At 50.3% G+C, this 18,387-nt stretch overlaps 1 protein-coding gene across 1 annotated transcript in view; it reads right to left on the bottom strand.

Annotated features, from left to right (window-relative positions):
- LOC115471579 (cytochrome P450 4B1-like) overlaps nt 1–18,387 on the bottom strand; it is a 131,318-nt gene that overhangs the window by 9,026 nt on the left and 103,905 nt on the right. The window contains exons 9-10 of the mRNA XM_030205252.1: nt 12,768–12,901; nt 2,216–2,280 (exon numbers count right to left, since the gene is read on the bottom strand). Of these exons, the coding sequence (XP_030061112.1) occupies nt 2,216–2,280; nt 12,768–12,901 (199 nt within the window). The remainder of the gene's footprint in view (nt 1–2,215; nt 2,281–12,767; nt 12,902–18,387) is intronic.

Here is an 18,387-nt window from a genome sequence, read left to right as displayed (position 1 = left end):
CATGTCCAAGCCCTCCTCCCTATTGGGCTGTACTGCTGGTGGAGGCGGGGCTTGGACTTCTACACTCTCAGCGTTCCGACTCTACTGCACATTTGCAGGTGAGTAGGTCACTTGCCATTTATATGTTTGATGGCCGTGAATTAATCAAGTTTCAGGTTTATTTTTATTTAATACTAGTGGAACCATGCCCGTTTCCTCAACAATGAAATGGGCCCTAGGAAGGCTGTCATGTAAGCTTTTTTTTTTCTCTCTCCCCTGCCCTCCCCTCAGTGTCCTGCAATTCTTCCCTCCCCTTCCCTCCACGTCCAGCGATTCTCCTCTTCCCTGCCCTCCCATCCGTGTCCCGCAATTCTCTACTGTTCTCCCATCCCATCCATGTCCATCAATTCTCCTCTGCCCTGCCCTTCCTCCATCCCTCCCCCTCTTCCTCCCTCCCCTCCCCTCGATGTCCCGCGATTCTCTCCTCCCCTCGATTTGTACCTGAACGTTCTCTGGCTGGCTGGCGCTGGCTTCCGTTCCATTCGTAACATCCCTCCTGACGTCAGCGCACTTCCAGCGTTCCCTTCCCTCTCACTGTTCCGCCCTCTGACCTCATTACGTCTTGACGCGAGGGCGGGGCAGTGAGGGGGAATGGAACGTTGAAGGCTGGCTGACGTCAGGAGATGTTACGAACCCAGGCAGCCAGACATGGAACGTTGGAGGTGCAAATTATTATATAGGATACCAACAGTACACGTTATCTGGGCAGTTCACACATTTACAATATAATAAAAACAGTGAAAAGAACTACAAATGTAATAGGAAAGAGAAACGAGGGGGGGGGGCGGGGACAGAACAGGGTCAGGCAAGGTGACAGGAAAGAGGTCAAGGTCCACAGCAGAGCGTCTGTATAGGCTCCGACTCAGCCATGACCATTAATAAAAAAAAAAAACTGGAAATATCGGCCATTTTACTGCTGCTGTAAAAAAGGCCATAGCATGTGGGAAAAACCCAAGCAAGGGCCGAGTAAGGTCACCTTTTACCGCAGCTTAGTAAAAGGAAGCCGTTGAGCGTTATGCTCATAAACTGGCCTCTTAAAAAAATGTACCAGGGCAGAGTGCATACATTTTTACTCAAAATGTCACTAAATTTAAGAGCATAGAAAGTGGGTGATAACAAATTACGGACTTAGCACTAATATTTAGTACTGGGCTGATAAATCTAGGCAAACCAAAAGCATGCCTAAATTTATGAGCATAGTTTTTAAGCTCCCAAATTAAGATGAATTTTAAGCTGAAAAGTTTTACTTCTGGCTGAAAATAGGGCTCAAATTTAGGAGGCTAATTTAGGAGCTCAGCATTTTCTGAATATTGGACCCCAAATCTTTTACTAGAAATTCCACCCAGAAATAGAGCACTTTCCTTTCTAAGACATACATATCCACGGTCCATATCTTCCTTTGACCTGTTCTGAAAATGAAAATCTGGTGTAGAAGGAGCACACATTCACATGGATGAACTCAAGTTCTCACTCTCTGTCTCAGGCAGGGTGATCTCATATACTTCTTGCCTTTGGAAAATGGGCTAGAAAAATAACTTTTAAAAAAAAAGAGCTTGATTTGCCTGTATAGAAGTGTTCCTAACAATAGTTCCTCATCCTCTATGAAACATGAAGGGGTCCTTTTACGAAGCTGCGGCAAGAGGGGGCCTGCAATGGTGTCGATGCATGTTTTTGATGTGCGCTGAGTCCCCTTTTTACCACAGCGGGTAAAAAAAAGGTCTTTTTTTTTTTTTTTTTTTTTAAGAAATTTCCGTGCCGCCATTTTGGTGGGGAGGAGGGAGCACTTACCACAGCCCGATTACCGTCAGGTACACACCGGCGCTACTGGAAGTGGCACACGCTGGGAGTGGGAACTACCGCCGGGCTGCTGCGGTACTTCTGTTTCAGCGAGCGGTAAGCCCGCGTTGGGCTTTCCGCTGCTTTGTAAAAGGACCCCAAAGAGCCGTGATGAGCAGCCACCCCCTGTTGCTCACTTCTTACAGCACAGATTTTTAACCCAGTCCTTGGGGCAACATCCAGCCGGTTGGAATTTTCAGAATATTCCCAGGGATATCCTGAAAACCCCAACTGGCTAGGTGCGCCCCGAGGGCCGGGTTGAAAACCCTTCCAGGACCTTGAAGGGTAGAGAGCGATCATCAATACAACTTCTTACGAAAGCTAAAAATAAGAATCTTACCTCTGGATCCTTCCAGACGCGGGCATTCCTATGAAGGCTATAAATACTTATCCCAACCAAAGAGTCTGTTAGAAATAAAAGACACATTTCACACAATCAAGGATTTGTCAAATCCAATCTTCTCTGTTTCAGTTTCTGGGTCCAACAGAAAATGACTTGTGCGCATAGGAGCCAATTTTTCAAAATGATTGGGGGTGCTGAAATTTTTTTTTTTTTTTTTTACAGGTGGTGCATTCCCCCCTCCCCCTCTCCGCCCTCCCTCTCTCTCTCATCCCCCCTCCCTCCCTCCAAGTTCCAGTGCTGCCCTCCCCCCTCACTCCTCCCTCCCAGTTCCAGGCGCCCCTTCCACCCCTCTCTCTCTCCTTTCCCTCCCTCCCTTCAAGTTCCAAGGCCCCCCTCCCTTCCTCCCTCTCTCTCCCTTCAAGTTCCAAGGCCCCCCTCCCTCCCTCCCTCTCTCCCTATGAGTTCCGGCCCCTCTCCCTCCCTCTCTCCCAGTTCCAGGCTCTCCCAGTTCTGGGCCCCCTCCCTCCCCTCTCTCTCCTTTCCCTCCCTCCCTCCCTTCAAGGCCCCCCTCTCTCCCTTTGAGTTCCAAGGCCCCCTTCCTCCCTCCAAATTCCAGGGTCTCCCCCCCCCCCCCGAGTTCCAGGGTCTCCTCCCTCCCCCCGAGTTCTAGGCCCCCCCTCCCTCCCTCCCCTCTCTCTCTCCTTTCCCTCCCTCCCTTCGAGTTCCAAGGCCTCCCGCTCTCCCTCCCTCCCTCTGAGTTCCAGGGTCTCCCTCCAGTTCCAGGGTCTCTCTCTCCGAATTTTAAAAGCCATCTTCTTACCTCGTCAGGGTTACGGCGGCAGCAGCACGCAGTGAAAAGTGTGCAGGCTCAGCGCTTCAGCCTTCCCTTCTCTGTCTCTCAGCTCTGGTCCCGCCCTTGTGGAAACAGGAAATGAGGGCAGGACCAGAGCTGAGAGACAGAGAAGGGAAGGCTGAAGCGCCAATCCTGCACGCTTTTCACTGCATGCTGCTGCCGCCATAACCCCGACGAGGTAAGAAGATGGTTTTTAAAATTCGGACGGATGGAGGGAGGGAGGAAGGGCGGGCCTTGGAACTCGGAGGGAGGGTGGGCCCTGGAACTCGGAGGGAGGGAGGGATGGACGGACGGATGGCCCTGGAACTCGGAGAGAAGACGGACGGGCCCTGGAACTCAGAGGGAGGGAGGGACAGACAGACGGGCCTGGAACTTGGAGGGAGGGAGGGACTTTTAAAATTTGGGGCTGGAAGGGAACTTCCGGTGGGTGAAATATTGGGGGTGCTTGAGCACCCACAGCACCCACGGAGTCGGTGCCTATGCTTGCACGTACAGACAAGCTACAAAGTTTTCTTTCCATGTGGGTTTCACCATCATGAAGACATCACATGACACACCTTCCAAAGCCACAACCAGAAATTTATTTAGGGCCCTGTTTACTAAGCATGTTTAGTGTTCGCTAACCGTGTAGATGCCCCTAACATGCTACGGGCATCTACATGGTTAGCGCGTGCTAATTTTTAGCACATGCTAAAAACACTAGCACACTTTAGAAAACAGAGTCCTTAGTTAATTATTTTATTTATTGGGATTTATTAACTGCAGTTATGAAGAGATTCACCCAAGGCGGTATACAGCAGGTACTACTTCTACTACTACTAAACATTTCTAGAGCGCTACTACTACTACTACTACTTAACATTTCTAGAGCGCTACTACTACTACTACTACTACTACTACTATTTAACATTTCTAGAGCGCTACTACTACTACTACTACTACTACTACTACTTAACATTTCTAGAGCGCTACTACTACTACTACTACTATTTAACATTTCTAGAGCGCTACTACTACTACTACTACTACTACTATTTAACATTTCTAGAGCGCTACTACTACTACTACTACTACTTAACATTTCTAGAGCGCTACTACTACTACTACTACTACTTAACATTTCTAGAGCGCTACTACTACTACTACTACTATTTAACATTTCTAGAGCGCTACTACTACTACTACTACTATTTAACATTTCTAGAGCGCTACTACTACTACTACTACTACTTAACATTTCTAGAGCGCTACTACTACTACTACTACTAATTAACATTTCTAGAGCGCTACTACTACTACTACTACTACTATTTAGCATTTCTATAGCGCTACAAGGCATACGCAGCCCACTTTGGTCATGTTGAAAATAAAGCTGACTAAAACTAGTACAGACCTTAAATATTCACAGTAATCCAACATAAAGAGGGTCAAAGAGACTGAATCAATCAAAAACATATAGGCCCCGATATTCAGACCACAGGAGATAGCCAGGCTGTCTCCCGCGGTCGGCACTAATCTCTAATATTAAATGTTAGGCCATTTCCGGTGACTGGCATTGAATATCCAGTTTAACTTTGGCCGGTCCGACTTTAACCAGCCAAGCTGATATTTAGCGCTGGACAGTTAAAGTCAGACCAGCCAAAGTTATTCTCTCTCTTGTGGCAGCCAAATTATGGCCACCGAACTTGGCCGGTCTGGTTTTGAAAATTGGTGGATAGCCAGTTATGTCGCTGTAGAGAAAATGTTTTGCTAATATAAGGTTAATCATTCTTACAATTTCTAAGTAAACGCAGATTCCAAAAAGAGGAACAGGGGAGCTCTGACCTTGTAAGTAGAACTGAATGTTCTTAGATATGCTAACAGTCTAGAACTGTAACACGTTAATGACAGACATAAAGGCACTGTGAAACTGCACAGTAGGCATTGTAAGAGAAAGGTTTATAAGGGTGGGGGTGGGGGGGTTAGAGTCAGACAACCTCCTGACTGATGTTGGAATTTTCTCTCTCTTGCGCAAGAATAAACCTGTTTGTGTTTAAGCTGGTTTGGTGTCTTCAGATTCGTGAGTATCAGTGGCGTAGCCAATTTTGGGTGGGCCTGAGCACAAAGTGGGTAGGCACAAAATTTTCTCTCTCCCCCCCTCCCCAAAATTGGCTGTCTGGCTACCCACTGGCCCGAACCCCCCCCCCCCCCCCAAGCCACCGCTGCAGGTTTCTCCGGCACCATCTACCGGCACCCAATTGGCCTTCTTTCCCCTCCCTCCGTCGGGCAGCGCCAGCCTAACTGTACAACAAAGCTGCACCAGGTCCGTCAGCAAGCTGCCGCTAGCTCCTACCTTGTCATCTTTCGGCAGAGGTGTTAGTTCTGCTGCTAAATCTGCAGCGGATCCACGCTGTGCCAGGGCTGTCTCTCTGTACACTGCTTCGACTGCTTCCTCTGCGCTAGCCTCGCCTCTTCAGAAAGAGTATCGGAGGTGAGGCGGGGCTAGCGCAGAAGAAGCTGTCGCAGCAGCGTACAGAGAGACAGCCCTGGCACCGCGTGGATCTGCTGCAGATTTAGCAGCAGAACTAACACCTCTGCCGAAAGATGACAAGGTAGGAGCTAGCAGCAGCATGCTGACGGACCCGGTGCCGTGCAGCTTTGTTGTACAGTTAGGCTGGCGCGCGCTGCCCGACAGAGGGAGGGGAAAGAAGGCCCATTGGGTGCTCCGTTGCTGGTTGGGCCTGAGCCCAAATTGGGTGGGCCCAGGCCCGCCCAGGCCCACCCGTGGCTACGCCCCTGGTGAGTATGTTAATTAGAATTCTTTTAACAATCACCCAATATAACTGACTATCTTTAAGCCACTAACCAGCGATATTCAGTGCCGGGTAGCCAGCTGCCCAGCACTGAATATTGCTGGACAGCCACCTAAGTACTGTTTTAGCAGCCATTTGCTTTTTAAATAATCAGGTGGATACTCTTTTCAATATCATTAATCCAGCAATATATATTTTCCTAAACATTCCACCATGGAGTATGATTTGACCAGGAGGAAAAAGTCTCAGACCCCACCTCCACCTTATTATCAGATGCTTCCTTTCAGATGGTAGGATTTAAACGGGGTATATTTCATATCACAAGCATAAAAAACCTCCGGTTCTCAATCATTAAAACTCCACATGGTTATAAATCTAACTGGTTACCTGTTTAAGGTATGAGGAAAGGCTAAAGAGGTTAGGGCTCTTCAGCTCGGAAAAGAGAAGGATGAGGGGAGATATGATTGAAGTCTACAAAATCCTGAGTGGTGTAGAAGAAGTAAATCGATTTTTTTTACTCGTTCCAAAAGTACAAAGACTAGGGGACACAAGGAAGTTACATGGATATACTTTTAAAACAAATAGAAGGAAATATTTTTTCACTCAACGAATAGTTAAGCTCTGGAACTCTTTGCTGGAGGATGTCATAACAACGGTTAGTATATCTGGGTTTAAAAAAGGTTTGGATATATTCCTGGAGGAAAAGTCCATAGTCTGGTATTGAGACAGACATGGGAAGCAACTGCTTGCCCTGGGATTGGTAGTATGGAATGTTGCAACTCTGAGATTCTGAATGGAATCTTGTCACTCTTTAGGATTCCGGAATCTTGCTATTCTTTTGGGTTCTACATGGAATGTTGCCACGAATTGGGTTTCTGCCAAGTACTTGTGACCTGGCTTGGCCACTGTTTGGAAAACAGGATACTGGGCTAGATGGACCATTGGGTCTGACCCAGTATGGCTACTCTTATGTTCTTGTTTTCTTATGTCCCAAACAAGGTGGTCACCTCGGCAAGGTACATCGGCAAAACTCTCTTGAACTGCTGGTTCTAGGTTGGAGACACATAACCATGAGAGCCTACGCATCCCCACATCCATGGCAGAGAATCTGGACACAATATCAAAAATATCACAGGTGACCCGTGCCAGATACATCCTGTACTCCAGCTGCTTCTTGGACAACTGGCACAGCTCTGTGGCCTGTTCCTGAGGGACAGAGTTCATGAGACTGAGCGCAGAGTGTGTTAAAGACTTCAAGTAAAGGCTCATGTAGAGCTGGTAGGTCTAGATGCGGGCAATGAGCATCAAGGCCTGACAAAGTTTTCTCCCAAATGAATCCAGAGTCCTGGCCTCTCTTCCAGGGGGAGCCAAGGCATGAGTCCTGGAACTCCTGGCCCATTTCAGAGCACATTCGACTACCACGAAGTGGTGAGGCAATTATGCCCTTTCAAATCTGGAAAACATTTGGATACGATATTGTGTATCCACCTTCTTTGGGATGACCTGCACTGAGAGGGGAGATTTCCAGTTCTTCATCTGTGCATCCTTCAGGATAGGATGTAACAGAACCATGACCCCTTCCTTGGGAGGAGACTTGTAGTCCAAGACTGATAGCATTTCAGCCCTGGTATCCTCCTTGGTCTCCAACTTATATGGGATAGCAGACACTATCTCCTTTACAAAACCGGTGAAAGATAGACCCTCAGGTGGAATTTATGTCTCTCTTGTGGTGGGGAGGGATCAGAAGCGATACCATAAGGCTCCTCCTCCAAGAAGTAATGTGGATTTTATTTTTTGTTACATTTGTACCCCGCGCTTTCCCACTCATAGCAGAAGGGGGGCAGACTCAAGAAAAATGTCAGGAAGTATTTCTTCACGGAGAGAGTGGTGGATGCTTGGAATGCCCTCCCGCGGGAGGTGGTGGAGATGAAAACGGTAACGGAATTCAAACATGCGTGGGATAAACATAAAGGAATCCTGTTCAGAAGGAATGGATCCTCAGGAGCTTAACCGAGATTGGATAGCAGAGCCGGTACTGGGAGGCGGGGCTGGAGGTTGGGAGGCGGGGATAGTGCTGGGCAGACTTATAAGGTCTGTGCCAGAGCCGGTGGTGGGAGGCGGGACTGGTGGTTGGGAGGCGGGGATAGTGCTGGGCAGACTTATACGGTCTGTGCCAGAGCCGGTGGTTGGGAGGCGGGGATAGTGCTGGGCAGACTTATACGGTCTGTGCCCTGAAGAGCACAGGTACAAATCAAAGTAGGGTATACACAAAAAGTAGCACACATGAGTTGTCTTGTTGGGCAGACTGGATGGACCGTACAGGTCTTTTTTCTGCCGTCATCTACTATGTTACTATGTTCAATGCGGCTTACATATTATATACAGGTACTTATTTGTACCTGGGGCAATGGAGGGTTAAGTAACTTGCCCAGAGTCACAAGGAGCTGCCTGTGCCTGAAGTGGGAATTGAACTCAGTTCCCCAGGACCAAAGTCCACCACACTAACCACTAGGCCACTCCTCCTCTGACTCCCATGAGAAGTCCCAATCAGACTCCTCAAAATATTCAGGATAGAAAGAGTAATTCTGTGCCTGCCCCAGCTCAGTGGAACCCTGCCAATTCCCTGAAGGGTGCTGAGATACAGCCCTACCTTCAGACTCCAGAGAAGTTTCCTCACCCAATCTTGAGGATGGTACCACATGGGTCGATGTTGACATCAATGCCCGCTGAGGCACCAGCATCAAAGACTGCTCCACAGGCAAAATTTGGGCCTGAGGAAGGAGCTGAGGCTGAGGTCACTGATGCAAGCACCCTCAATGCCTGAGTGGAGTGCAGACGGAACGCCAGCTCCTACTTGAGCATTGCCTGGTACCACTCATCGAGAACAGACATCGGCAAAGGTTGGGGAACCGATTCAGAGACAGCCTGGAGAAGTGTTGGTATCAAACCGGAAGCAGCTGCCTGAAGACTGGCACACCAGCACCTCCACTAAAGAGGGGGAGCGGTCCTCTTGGTGCTGACACTTTTCGGGTACCAGTTACTCCAATGACCCAGTGCTCCCAGCACTCTGCTTTGAAGAAGGGCCACCGAGAGACAAAAGCAGGCCCGGGGCAAACAGTCTTAGGGGGCCCCCACCCCACTGCACCATCAGTCAGGAAACCATTGCAGGGGCATAGCCAGCAACCCATGGGGGGTGGGACTCTTTCTACTTTCTACTCTCTCCCCAACTCCATTCCACCCCCTCCCCCATTTAACCTTTGCTGGCGAGGATGCCCAAGCCCTGCCAGCAAAATAGCTCTGTCAGCCAAACTACCCCTGGTGAGAGGAACATGGCAGCATGCTTTCTAACAACCGATGCCGGCACTCCTCGCACATGCTCAGCTCATGCGCGTGAACTGAGCATGTGTGGAGTGCCACTGTCAGCTGCTAGAACGCATGCTACCAACTTCCTCATATCAGGAGAGGTTTGGAGCTCTTTGGCTTGTAGACCTTGGGCATCCCTGCCAGCCATTCAAGGTACTGAAGTTGGGAGGGCCTGAGCCCAAAGTGGAAGGTTCCAGGCCCTCCCCCCCCATGCCACTGGGTCAGCCGGACCTCCCCCCTCGAGGCTGAGTCCAGGGAATCTAGCCCCCTCCCCCCGCTCCCTCCTCTCGGCGGGCCTGCTTTGAAGACAATCGATGCTGATGGTTCTTAGGTTTCCCTCGATGTTCAGCATCGCAATCCCCCTGTGCCAATGAGGACTGTGCCGAACCCATTCACATCCTCGGTGTGGAGTCCCATGCTGACCACTCCCAGAGCCTGCTCTCAGTGCCCAATATTGAGGGAGGTGGATAGCTCCTCAACACCACTGCAGTCCCAGTGGACGATGCAGTCTGTGCAGCCATCGAGTTCAATGCTTCTGGTGCCGATGACGATGGACTGGCCTTCGAGGAGCCAAAACGTTTTTCCTGCTGGACCTGTTGTGCCTTCTATGTCCTCAACTGCATTTTTAAATGGAGAAAACAAGAATCAGCCTGGTGGTTAGGTCTAGGCCCCCGAAGCACCAAAGCCACTGGGGTTCTTCTTAGACATTGATAAAAGAATGGTGGCCAAATTAAACTCCACAATCTTGAAAATAAAAAAGGAACACTACTCAAATTGAGGCTGGTGCTCAGGTCTACGTGGGCCTAAAGAGCCACGAAAAAAGAAAGAAAACTTGAAGGGCTGAAAATAAGTAAGAGATAACAGGGGAAGGAATAAAAACTAAAAAATTGAAGAAAAGAAGACAAAGGTTGATCAACCTGTATGGGTAGGCACTTGAAAAGCCAAAAAACCCCCCCCAAAACTTCACTGCGGGGAGATCGTAAAGACGCATCCTCCTAGCTCAATGGAAAATAAGGGACTGAAGGAACCCCCCCCACTTTCATGCATTCGGCAGGAAGGCACCTGTGCATGCGCGGTGGGACACTGCTAGAATTTTCTTAAGCTAATACGTGCTAGGCAGTGTCCACATCAGGCTTTGTTAGAAGAAGTGGAGGGACATAATCGAACGAAAACGTCTATCTCCATGGGCGTTTATCTCCGAGAACGGGTCCGTGAAGGGGCGGACCGAACCGTATTTTCGAAAAAAAATAGACATCCATGTTTTATTCGACAATTTGTGAGCTGGGCGTTTTTGTTTTTCAGTGATAATGGAAAATGAAAGCGCCCAGCTCAAAAACGAATAAATCCAAGGCATTTGTTCGTGGGAGGGGCCAGGATTCGTAGTGCACTGGTCCCCCTCACATGCCAGGACACCAACCGGGCACCCTAGGGGACACTTTTACAAAAACAAAAAAAAAGGTAAAAGAGCTCCCAGGTGCATAGCACCCTTCCCTTGTGTGTTGAGCCCCCCAAATCCCCCTCAAAACCCACTGCCCACAAGTCTACACCATTACTATAGCCCTAAGGGGTGAAGGGGGGGCACCTACATGTGGGTACAGTGGGTTTGGGGGGGTTGGACGACTAAGCATTAAGCAGCACAATTGTAACAGGTAGGGGGGGTGGGCCTGGGTCCACCTGCCTGAAGCCCACTGCACCCCCTAACAACTGCTCCAGGACCTGCATACTGCTGCCAGGGAGGTGGGTATGACATTTGAGGGTGAAAATAAAAAGTTGTGAAACATCATTTTTTGTGGTGGGAGGGGGTTAGTGACCACTGGGGGAGTCAGGGGATGTCATCCCCGATTCCCTCTGGGGGTAATCTGGTCATTTAGGGCACTTTTTGGGGCCTTATTCGTGGAAAAAACAGGGTCCAGGAAAAGTGCCCTAAATTCTAGCTACAAACGCATACTTTTTTTCCATTATCGGCGAAAGGCGTCCATCTCTCCTCGGCCGATAACCACGCCCCAGTTCCACCTTCGCCACGCCTCCGACACACCCCCATCACCTTTGTACGCTTCCGCGATGGAGTGCAGTTGAAAACGTCCAAAATCGGCTTTCCATTATACCGATTTATTCGTTTTTGTGAGATAAACATCTATCTCCCGATTTGGGTCGAAATCTAGGCGTTTTTCTCTTTCAATTATAAGGTGGATAGTAACATAGTAGATGACGGCAGAAAAAGACCTGCACGGTCCATCCAGTCTGCCCAACAAGACAAACTCATATGTGCTACTTTTTGTGTATATCTTACCTTGATTTGTACCTGTCCTCTTCAGGGCACAGACCATATAAGTCTGGCCAGCACTATCCCCACCTCCCAACCACCAGCCCCGCCACCCAATCTCGGCTAAGCTCCTGAGGATCCATTTCTTCTGAACAGGATTCCTTTATGTTTATCCCACGCATGTTTGAATTCCGTTACCGTTTTCCTCTCCACCACTCTCTCCGTGAAAAAATACTTCCTGACATTTTTTTTTGAGTCTGCCCCCCTTCAATCATTGCTTGTCCTTGAAGAAATTGAATGTTACCCCATAAACATGGCTGCCCTTCTGTCTCCTCAGCGTTTGTTCTTAAAATATGGAACTCAATTTTCAGCGTCTCTAAGATATTTGTAGGCTCTCGTGTACTTTGTACCCGTGAACCTACAAGACAGTTTTACCCAGCAGAGACCGTAGATAAAAAGAAAAAAATACCTCCAATTTGCAAATGTATACTTCCTACCATGTTGTATACCAGGGGCGTATCTGCGTGGGGCCACAGGGGCCTGGGCCCCCGCAGATTTCGCCCTGGACCCCCCTACTGCCGCCGTGGGTACCTTTGCTGGCGGGGGACCCCAACCCCCACCAGCCGAGGTCCGCTTCCTCCTGCCGCGGCGAGGTTTTTTAAGTTCATCGGGATTCGTCCTCCGTCACTCTGTGCTGCTGTTCAAAGAAGCTGCTAGCTGAATGCAGTTTCGGACTGAGTCTGACGTCGCTGCTGCACGTTGTACATGAGTCTGACGTCCTGCACGTACAACGTGCAGCAGCGACGTCAGACTCAGTCCGAAACTGCATTCAGCTAGCAGCTTCTTTGAACAGCAGCGCAGAGTGACTGAGGACGAATCCCGATGAAGAACTTAAAAAACCTCGCAGCGGCAGGAGGAAGCGGACCTCGGCTGGTGGGGGTTGGGGTCCCCCGCCAGCAAAGGTACCCACGGCGGCAGGGGGGGGTCGGAAATGGCGGCGGCTGGGGGGGGCTATAATGTGCCCCCTCACTCTGGCTTCGGCCCCCGCTACCGCCGACTTTCAGATACGCCCCTGATTTAAAACTGAATTCCTATACATATCTTGCCAAACTGGCACCAGTCCTAGCACGTTCCCTAGCACTGTGTCTCTTTTCCCTGGAGGGGGTCAGAAAATTCCCAGAAATACCTGAAATCGTGAATGAAGACAAGACTTGTTAGTTTTAAGATCTGTATGCCTCAGCTTTAATGATATGTGTCAAAGTACAAGAGAACACTGACCTGCAGGGAGGGAACGCCCGTCATAGAAGGTAACAGGTTTGGTGAGTTGCCGGGACACTCCGGGGACTGGTGGGTACAGGCGGAGACTTTCCTTAATGCACATTGTAATATAGGTCATCTTGGCAAGGTCATCCCTAAAAGTAACCAGTTACAGGGAAGGTGAGCATCTGCGACCATCTTAGAAAGCACGTCTGATCCCCAGGAGAGAATTCCTGAAGAATCCTAGTGGAGTTTTTTTTTTTTTCACCACTGTCATCTATTTCTTTTTACATTTATATCAAGAGAAATGATAAAGAACTAAGGGGCCCTTTTACTAAGCCGCGTATGCGTTTATACCTGCTCAAAGCTTGTCAAAATGGAGTTACCACACGGCTACCGCGTGGCTCTTGCGGTAATTTCATTTTTGGCGCGTGTCCCATTCGCGCGTCCGAAAAATTAATTTTTATTTTCGGACACGCGCCAAGTGGCACTTGACATGCGTAGGTCATTACCGCCCTGTTACCGCGTGAGTCTTTACCGCTAGGTCAATGGCTGGTGGTAAGGTCTCAGACCCAAAAGGGACGCGTGGTCATTTTCATTTTGCCGCACGTCCATTTTCGGCAAAAATTTTAAAATGGCCTTTTTTTACAGGCGCACTGAAAAATGGTTCGCTGCATGCCCAAAACCCGCGCCTACACTACTGCATGTTTCAGCGCACCTTAGTAAAAGGATCCCTAAGGGGGCCTTTTACTAAACCTTAGCTCGAGTTATCTGCAGCAGGGCCTATTTTATTCCTATGAGCCCTGCTGCAGATAACTCGAACTAAGCTTTAGTAAAAGAAGAGGTGAATGTATCCTACAGTATAAAAACTCAAGAAAATATATCTCAGTCTCAAAATATTACATGAGAACACATCAAGGATAGTCAGTCCATAATAAAGGAGGCCCAAGTCACCAAATCTTATGTAGGGTTACCCAGTGGCGTAGCCAAGGGTGGGCTGGGGTGGGCCCAGGCCCACCCACTTTAGGTTCAGGCCCACCAAGTAGCAGCACACCTATAATGTGGCTGGCAGGGACCCCAAGCCCCACCAGCCAAAAACTCCCAACACCTTTTTGCTGCCAGTGAAAATCTGCTATTTAAAAGGTATACAGGGGAGAGGGGATGTTTGAAAGACCATATGGCATGCAGGCAAGAGAGAGAGAAACCAAATCACTTGTAGGACAAAGCGGAGTGCTGCCCACCCACCTTGGGTCCTGGCCCACCCAAACTTGGGTGTCTGGCTACGCCCCTGGGGTTACCATATGTCCGGTTTTACCCGGACATGTCTTCTTTTTGAGGACATAGCCGGACAACTGGGCGGGTTTTGCCAGCCTAATGGTGTCCTATCGTAGACCCCTCCCCTTACCTTACTCTACTGCCCTGGTGGTCTAGTGACCTCTTTGGGGCAGGAAAGAGCCCCCTCTTTCCTGCCCAGAGCGCTGCCCTACATACTGTTCCCCTTGCTGACGGTCCCGGTGCCGATTCAAAATGGTGAGGCCGCTTCAACTCTCGGCAGCCATTTTGAATCGGCGCCGGGACCGTCAGCAAGGGGAACAGTATGTAGGGCAGTGCTCCGGGCAGGAAAGAGGGGGATCTTTCCTGCCCAAAAGAGGTCACTAGACTACCAGGGCAGTAGAGTAAGGTAAGGGGAGGGGAGGATAGGACACCCTTTGGGGGGTGTGATGGAGAGGTGGGGTGTGTGAAAGGGGTGGGGCGATATGTGATGGGGGTGGGGTGTGTGAAAGGGGGCGGGGTGGCAGGGGTCAGGGCATGTGTCCTCTTTTTGGGGGGACCAAATATGGTAACCCTAATCATATGAAGATGGATGGAAGGACATATACAAAGTAAAGCGCATGTGGCCATTACCTCACATGCTGTAACTATCACCCAACACATACCTCAACCATTAGGTACCTCAGAAGGCCTCACTTATCCAGGGGAAGAGGGAGGGTTCAAAAACAAAAATATACATTATTCTAAAGTCTAATAACCAGTCTAGCTTCACGTGAGAGCTTTCTGACATGTAACTTCTGCTCCAGGTTCTTTCACCTACATTCAGATAAGGACTCAGGAATGTGTTTGTACTTTCATAATTAGATAACTATTTTCCGGAGACGGGAAGGTGGTAGAACTAGAGGACATGAATTGAGGTTGAAGGGGGGCAGACTCAGAAGTAATGTCAGGAAGTATTTTTTCACGAAGAGGGTGGTGGATACGTGGAAGGCCCTCCTGCGGGAGGTGGTGGAGATGAAAATGGTAACGGAATTCAAACATGCGTGCGATAAACAAAAAAAGGAATCCTGTTTAGAAGGACTGGATCTATGGAATCTTAGCAGAGATTGGGTGGCAACGCTGGTAATTGGGAAGCAAAATCGGGTCTGGGCAGACTTCTATAGTCTATGCCCTGATCGTGACTGAATAAATATTGATGGGCTTTAGTGTAAATTTTAAGGGGCTTCAACATTAGCTTCAGAACTTTTAGTACAAAAACAGTGCTGGGCAGACGTCTACGGTCTGTGCCCTGAGAATGGCAAGGACAAATCAAACCAAACTCGGGTATACGTATAAAGTATCACATACCATGTAAAATGAGCTTATCTTCTTGGGCAGACTGGAAAACTCTTTTTATTGGAAAAAACTAAAAACAAATAACATACAAATCAAAAACAAGCCCCTAGCTATACACGGTCCTCCTATCTATGTACACCCCCTCCCCCTCCTCAATAGTACAGTGGAAACTGTTTATTAGAAAAACCAAAGAAAAAAAAAAAACAAAAAAAAACCGGACATGCAAATCAAACCCCAGGCTCCTAGCTAGACATGGTCTGCCTATCTATATACACCCCCTCCCCCTCCTCAATAATACAATGAATCAACCCCCCGACCCCCCCCCCCCCAAACCCCCCAAACCCCTTCAGACAACTGGCACACAATCCCCTGGGTAGCATGTCCCCTCATGGCGGCTTAAGCCTCACGTGTCTCCACCACCTCGAAGCCACCCCCACCCCTTTTTCCACCCTTTCCCACTTCGCCGCTTCCTGCACTGCCCTTACCACATCCCAGCTGACTACCTCCGCCGGCCGAACCTCCTGGTACAGGGACACCCTGCAGCGCGCCATCCAGAGGCAGTACCGCAATATCACCGAAATCAGAAAGCGTGTTACCGGATCCCTGCGTCCCCCTCCACCCTCTGGGCCGTACACCCAGTCCGCATAGCTGTAGTTGCGGAAACTGGGGATCTGCAGCAACGAGGAAACCCGGTCAGAGACCTGGACTGTAAATGGGCACCTCACCAGGAAATGCTCCATCGTCTCTTCAGTTCCAGCACATTCCTCCCGTGGGCACCCTCTATCTCGCACATTGCGATATTTCAAATTTCCTCGGACGTACAGTCTACCGTGAAAGGACAGCCACGCCAGGTCTTTATACTTCACCGGGATGCGGTTCGAAGCAATCAACCGTAACCCCTGCTGCATCCGTGGGGCCGGCGCGTCCCTCAGCGCCAGAGGAGCTGAGAACACCTGCGCCCGTACTCTGTCCATCCAAACCCCCCGTTGTCCTGCCTTCACCTCCCCCACCGTCAGCCCCCACACCCTCACCAATTTCACTAGGGTCTTGCAATAACTCACCCCCCCCGGGGCCCCCCTTCGCAGTGCCACTACCCTCCCCCCCTCCCGCCATAGGTCCCAATATCTCGGCCACCACTGCAGGACACTCCTAGCCCACCCCGGTGGCTCCCGCCCTACCGCCCTCCCCCGATTGAACTGCAGGAACAAAGCGCTGAAAAACAGGACTGGGTTTATCATGCCCCCCCCCCCCCCCCCCTCCCTCCTAGGCAGATATGTAACATTCCGTTTTACCGGATTCGTCCTTTTGCCCCAGAGCAGCCGGAAGAACACCCCATACAAGGCCGCGTACCGGCTGTCTGGCAGCAAGCAGATGTAACTGACGAACAGAAACAAAGGAACTAAGTGTGCCTTGATGAGCTGTACCCGCTCCCCCATGGTCATTTTCCACCCCTTCCATCTATCCACCCTCCCCTTCGCTTCATGGAGACACCTATCCCAGTTGTAGAGCCTATAATCCCCCTTCTCAAAGTATATTCCCAAGACCCGTATACGTTCCACAGCTGTAGGAAACCTACCTCCCAACTCAAACTGCAGCCCCTGATCCCCAACCCACAGGCTATTGGACTTTTGAAAATTGACCTGGGACGCTGTTGCCTGCGAGTATTCCTGGATCAGGTTCTGCAATCTACCTCCCTCCCTCTGGTCCGCTACCCACACTGTAACGTCATCTGCATACGCCACGACCCTTAACTGGCTATTGTCCCCCACCTCCACCCCTTCCAGCCCCTCCGCCCCCCCCTTCTCCAGCCGTCTTATAAAAGGGTCGATGGCGTATGCATACAACAGCGGGCTGAGCGGGCACCCCTGCCGGACCCCTGCCCCTACCTCAAACCCCTGCCCTCTCCACCCGTTAACCAGGGGAAAACACCCCGCATGCCGATACAGTAGCTGTAATTGCTCTATCCAGCCCTTCGGAAACCCATAGCGCTCCAAAATGCTCCATAGGACACCCCACTGCACTCTATCAAACGCTTTTTCCTGGTCGAGTGTTACCAACAGCCTACCATGCCCTCCCACTCTACTGCATTCTACCCCCTCCCGCACCCACGCTGCCGCTTCCAAGACCCCTCTCCCTTTAACCCCACATGCTTGTGAGGCTGCCAGCAAATCCCCAGACACCTGCCTCATTCTCTGGAATAGCATTCGCGCAAAAATTTTCCGATCTGTATTAAGCAGTGCTATAGGCCGCCAGTTGGCCAGCATCGCCGGGTCCTTCCCCTTACTTAGTAGGATAAGAGCCGCCTCTGTCAGGGACCTAGGCAAGGAACCCTCCAACTGGGCTGCCCCCCATACCCTCACCAGGATCGGCACCAGCTGCTCCTTAAAGGCCTGGTAGAACTCAGTTGTTAGCCCATCCGGCCCCGGCGAGGTCTTCCTGTGGAGCGCCCCGATGGCTTCCTCCACCTCCTGTTCTGTCCACGGGTTCAAGAGGGCCTGAAGCTGGGGTCCCCCGTGACCTATCCCCGGGGTTTCTTCCACATAACACTCCATCTGCTCTATATCAATCTGCTGGGCTGAAAGGAAAGCCGCAAAGTGGTCCCTCACTGCCCCCAGAATCCCCTCCCTGGTGTCCTGCAGGACCCCCTGTGCGTCCCGCACCCCCTCCATCACCCTGCGCGCCCTCCGCTCCCGGCAGCATGCGAAGGGGTCCGGGCTACACATTTTCCCGAAGTCCCGCTCGTACACCAAGGAGGTGTAGCGGTTGTACTGTACCTGTTCCAGGAGTGCTTGGAGATCATGTATTTCTTCCTCCCTCCCCCCTTGTGAAATCAGTGTGTCCCTCTTTTTCTTTATCGCCATGCCCAACTTTGTCCTTTCCCTCCCCTCCCTTCTCGCCTGTCTGAGAAAGAATCCCCGCGTTCGTCTTTTCACTGTATCCCACCACTCCCCTAATGACTGAAATGCCCCCTGCACTGACACCTGATCTTCCAAAAACCGGCGGTACTCCTCCCGCACCTGCTCGCTACCTAACC

The sequence above is a fragment of the Microcaecilia unicolor genome, chromosome 6 (assembly GCF_901765095.1).
Source record: "Microcaecilia unicolor chromosome 6, aMicUni1.1, whole genome shotgun sequence".
NCBI lineage: Eukaryota > Metazoa > Chordata > Amphibia > Gymnophiona > Siphonopidae > Microcaecilia > Microcaecilia unicolor.
Note: the sequence above shows the minus strand (reverse complement) of the source record. Positions and strands in the feature narration are given on the sequence as shown.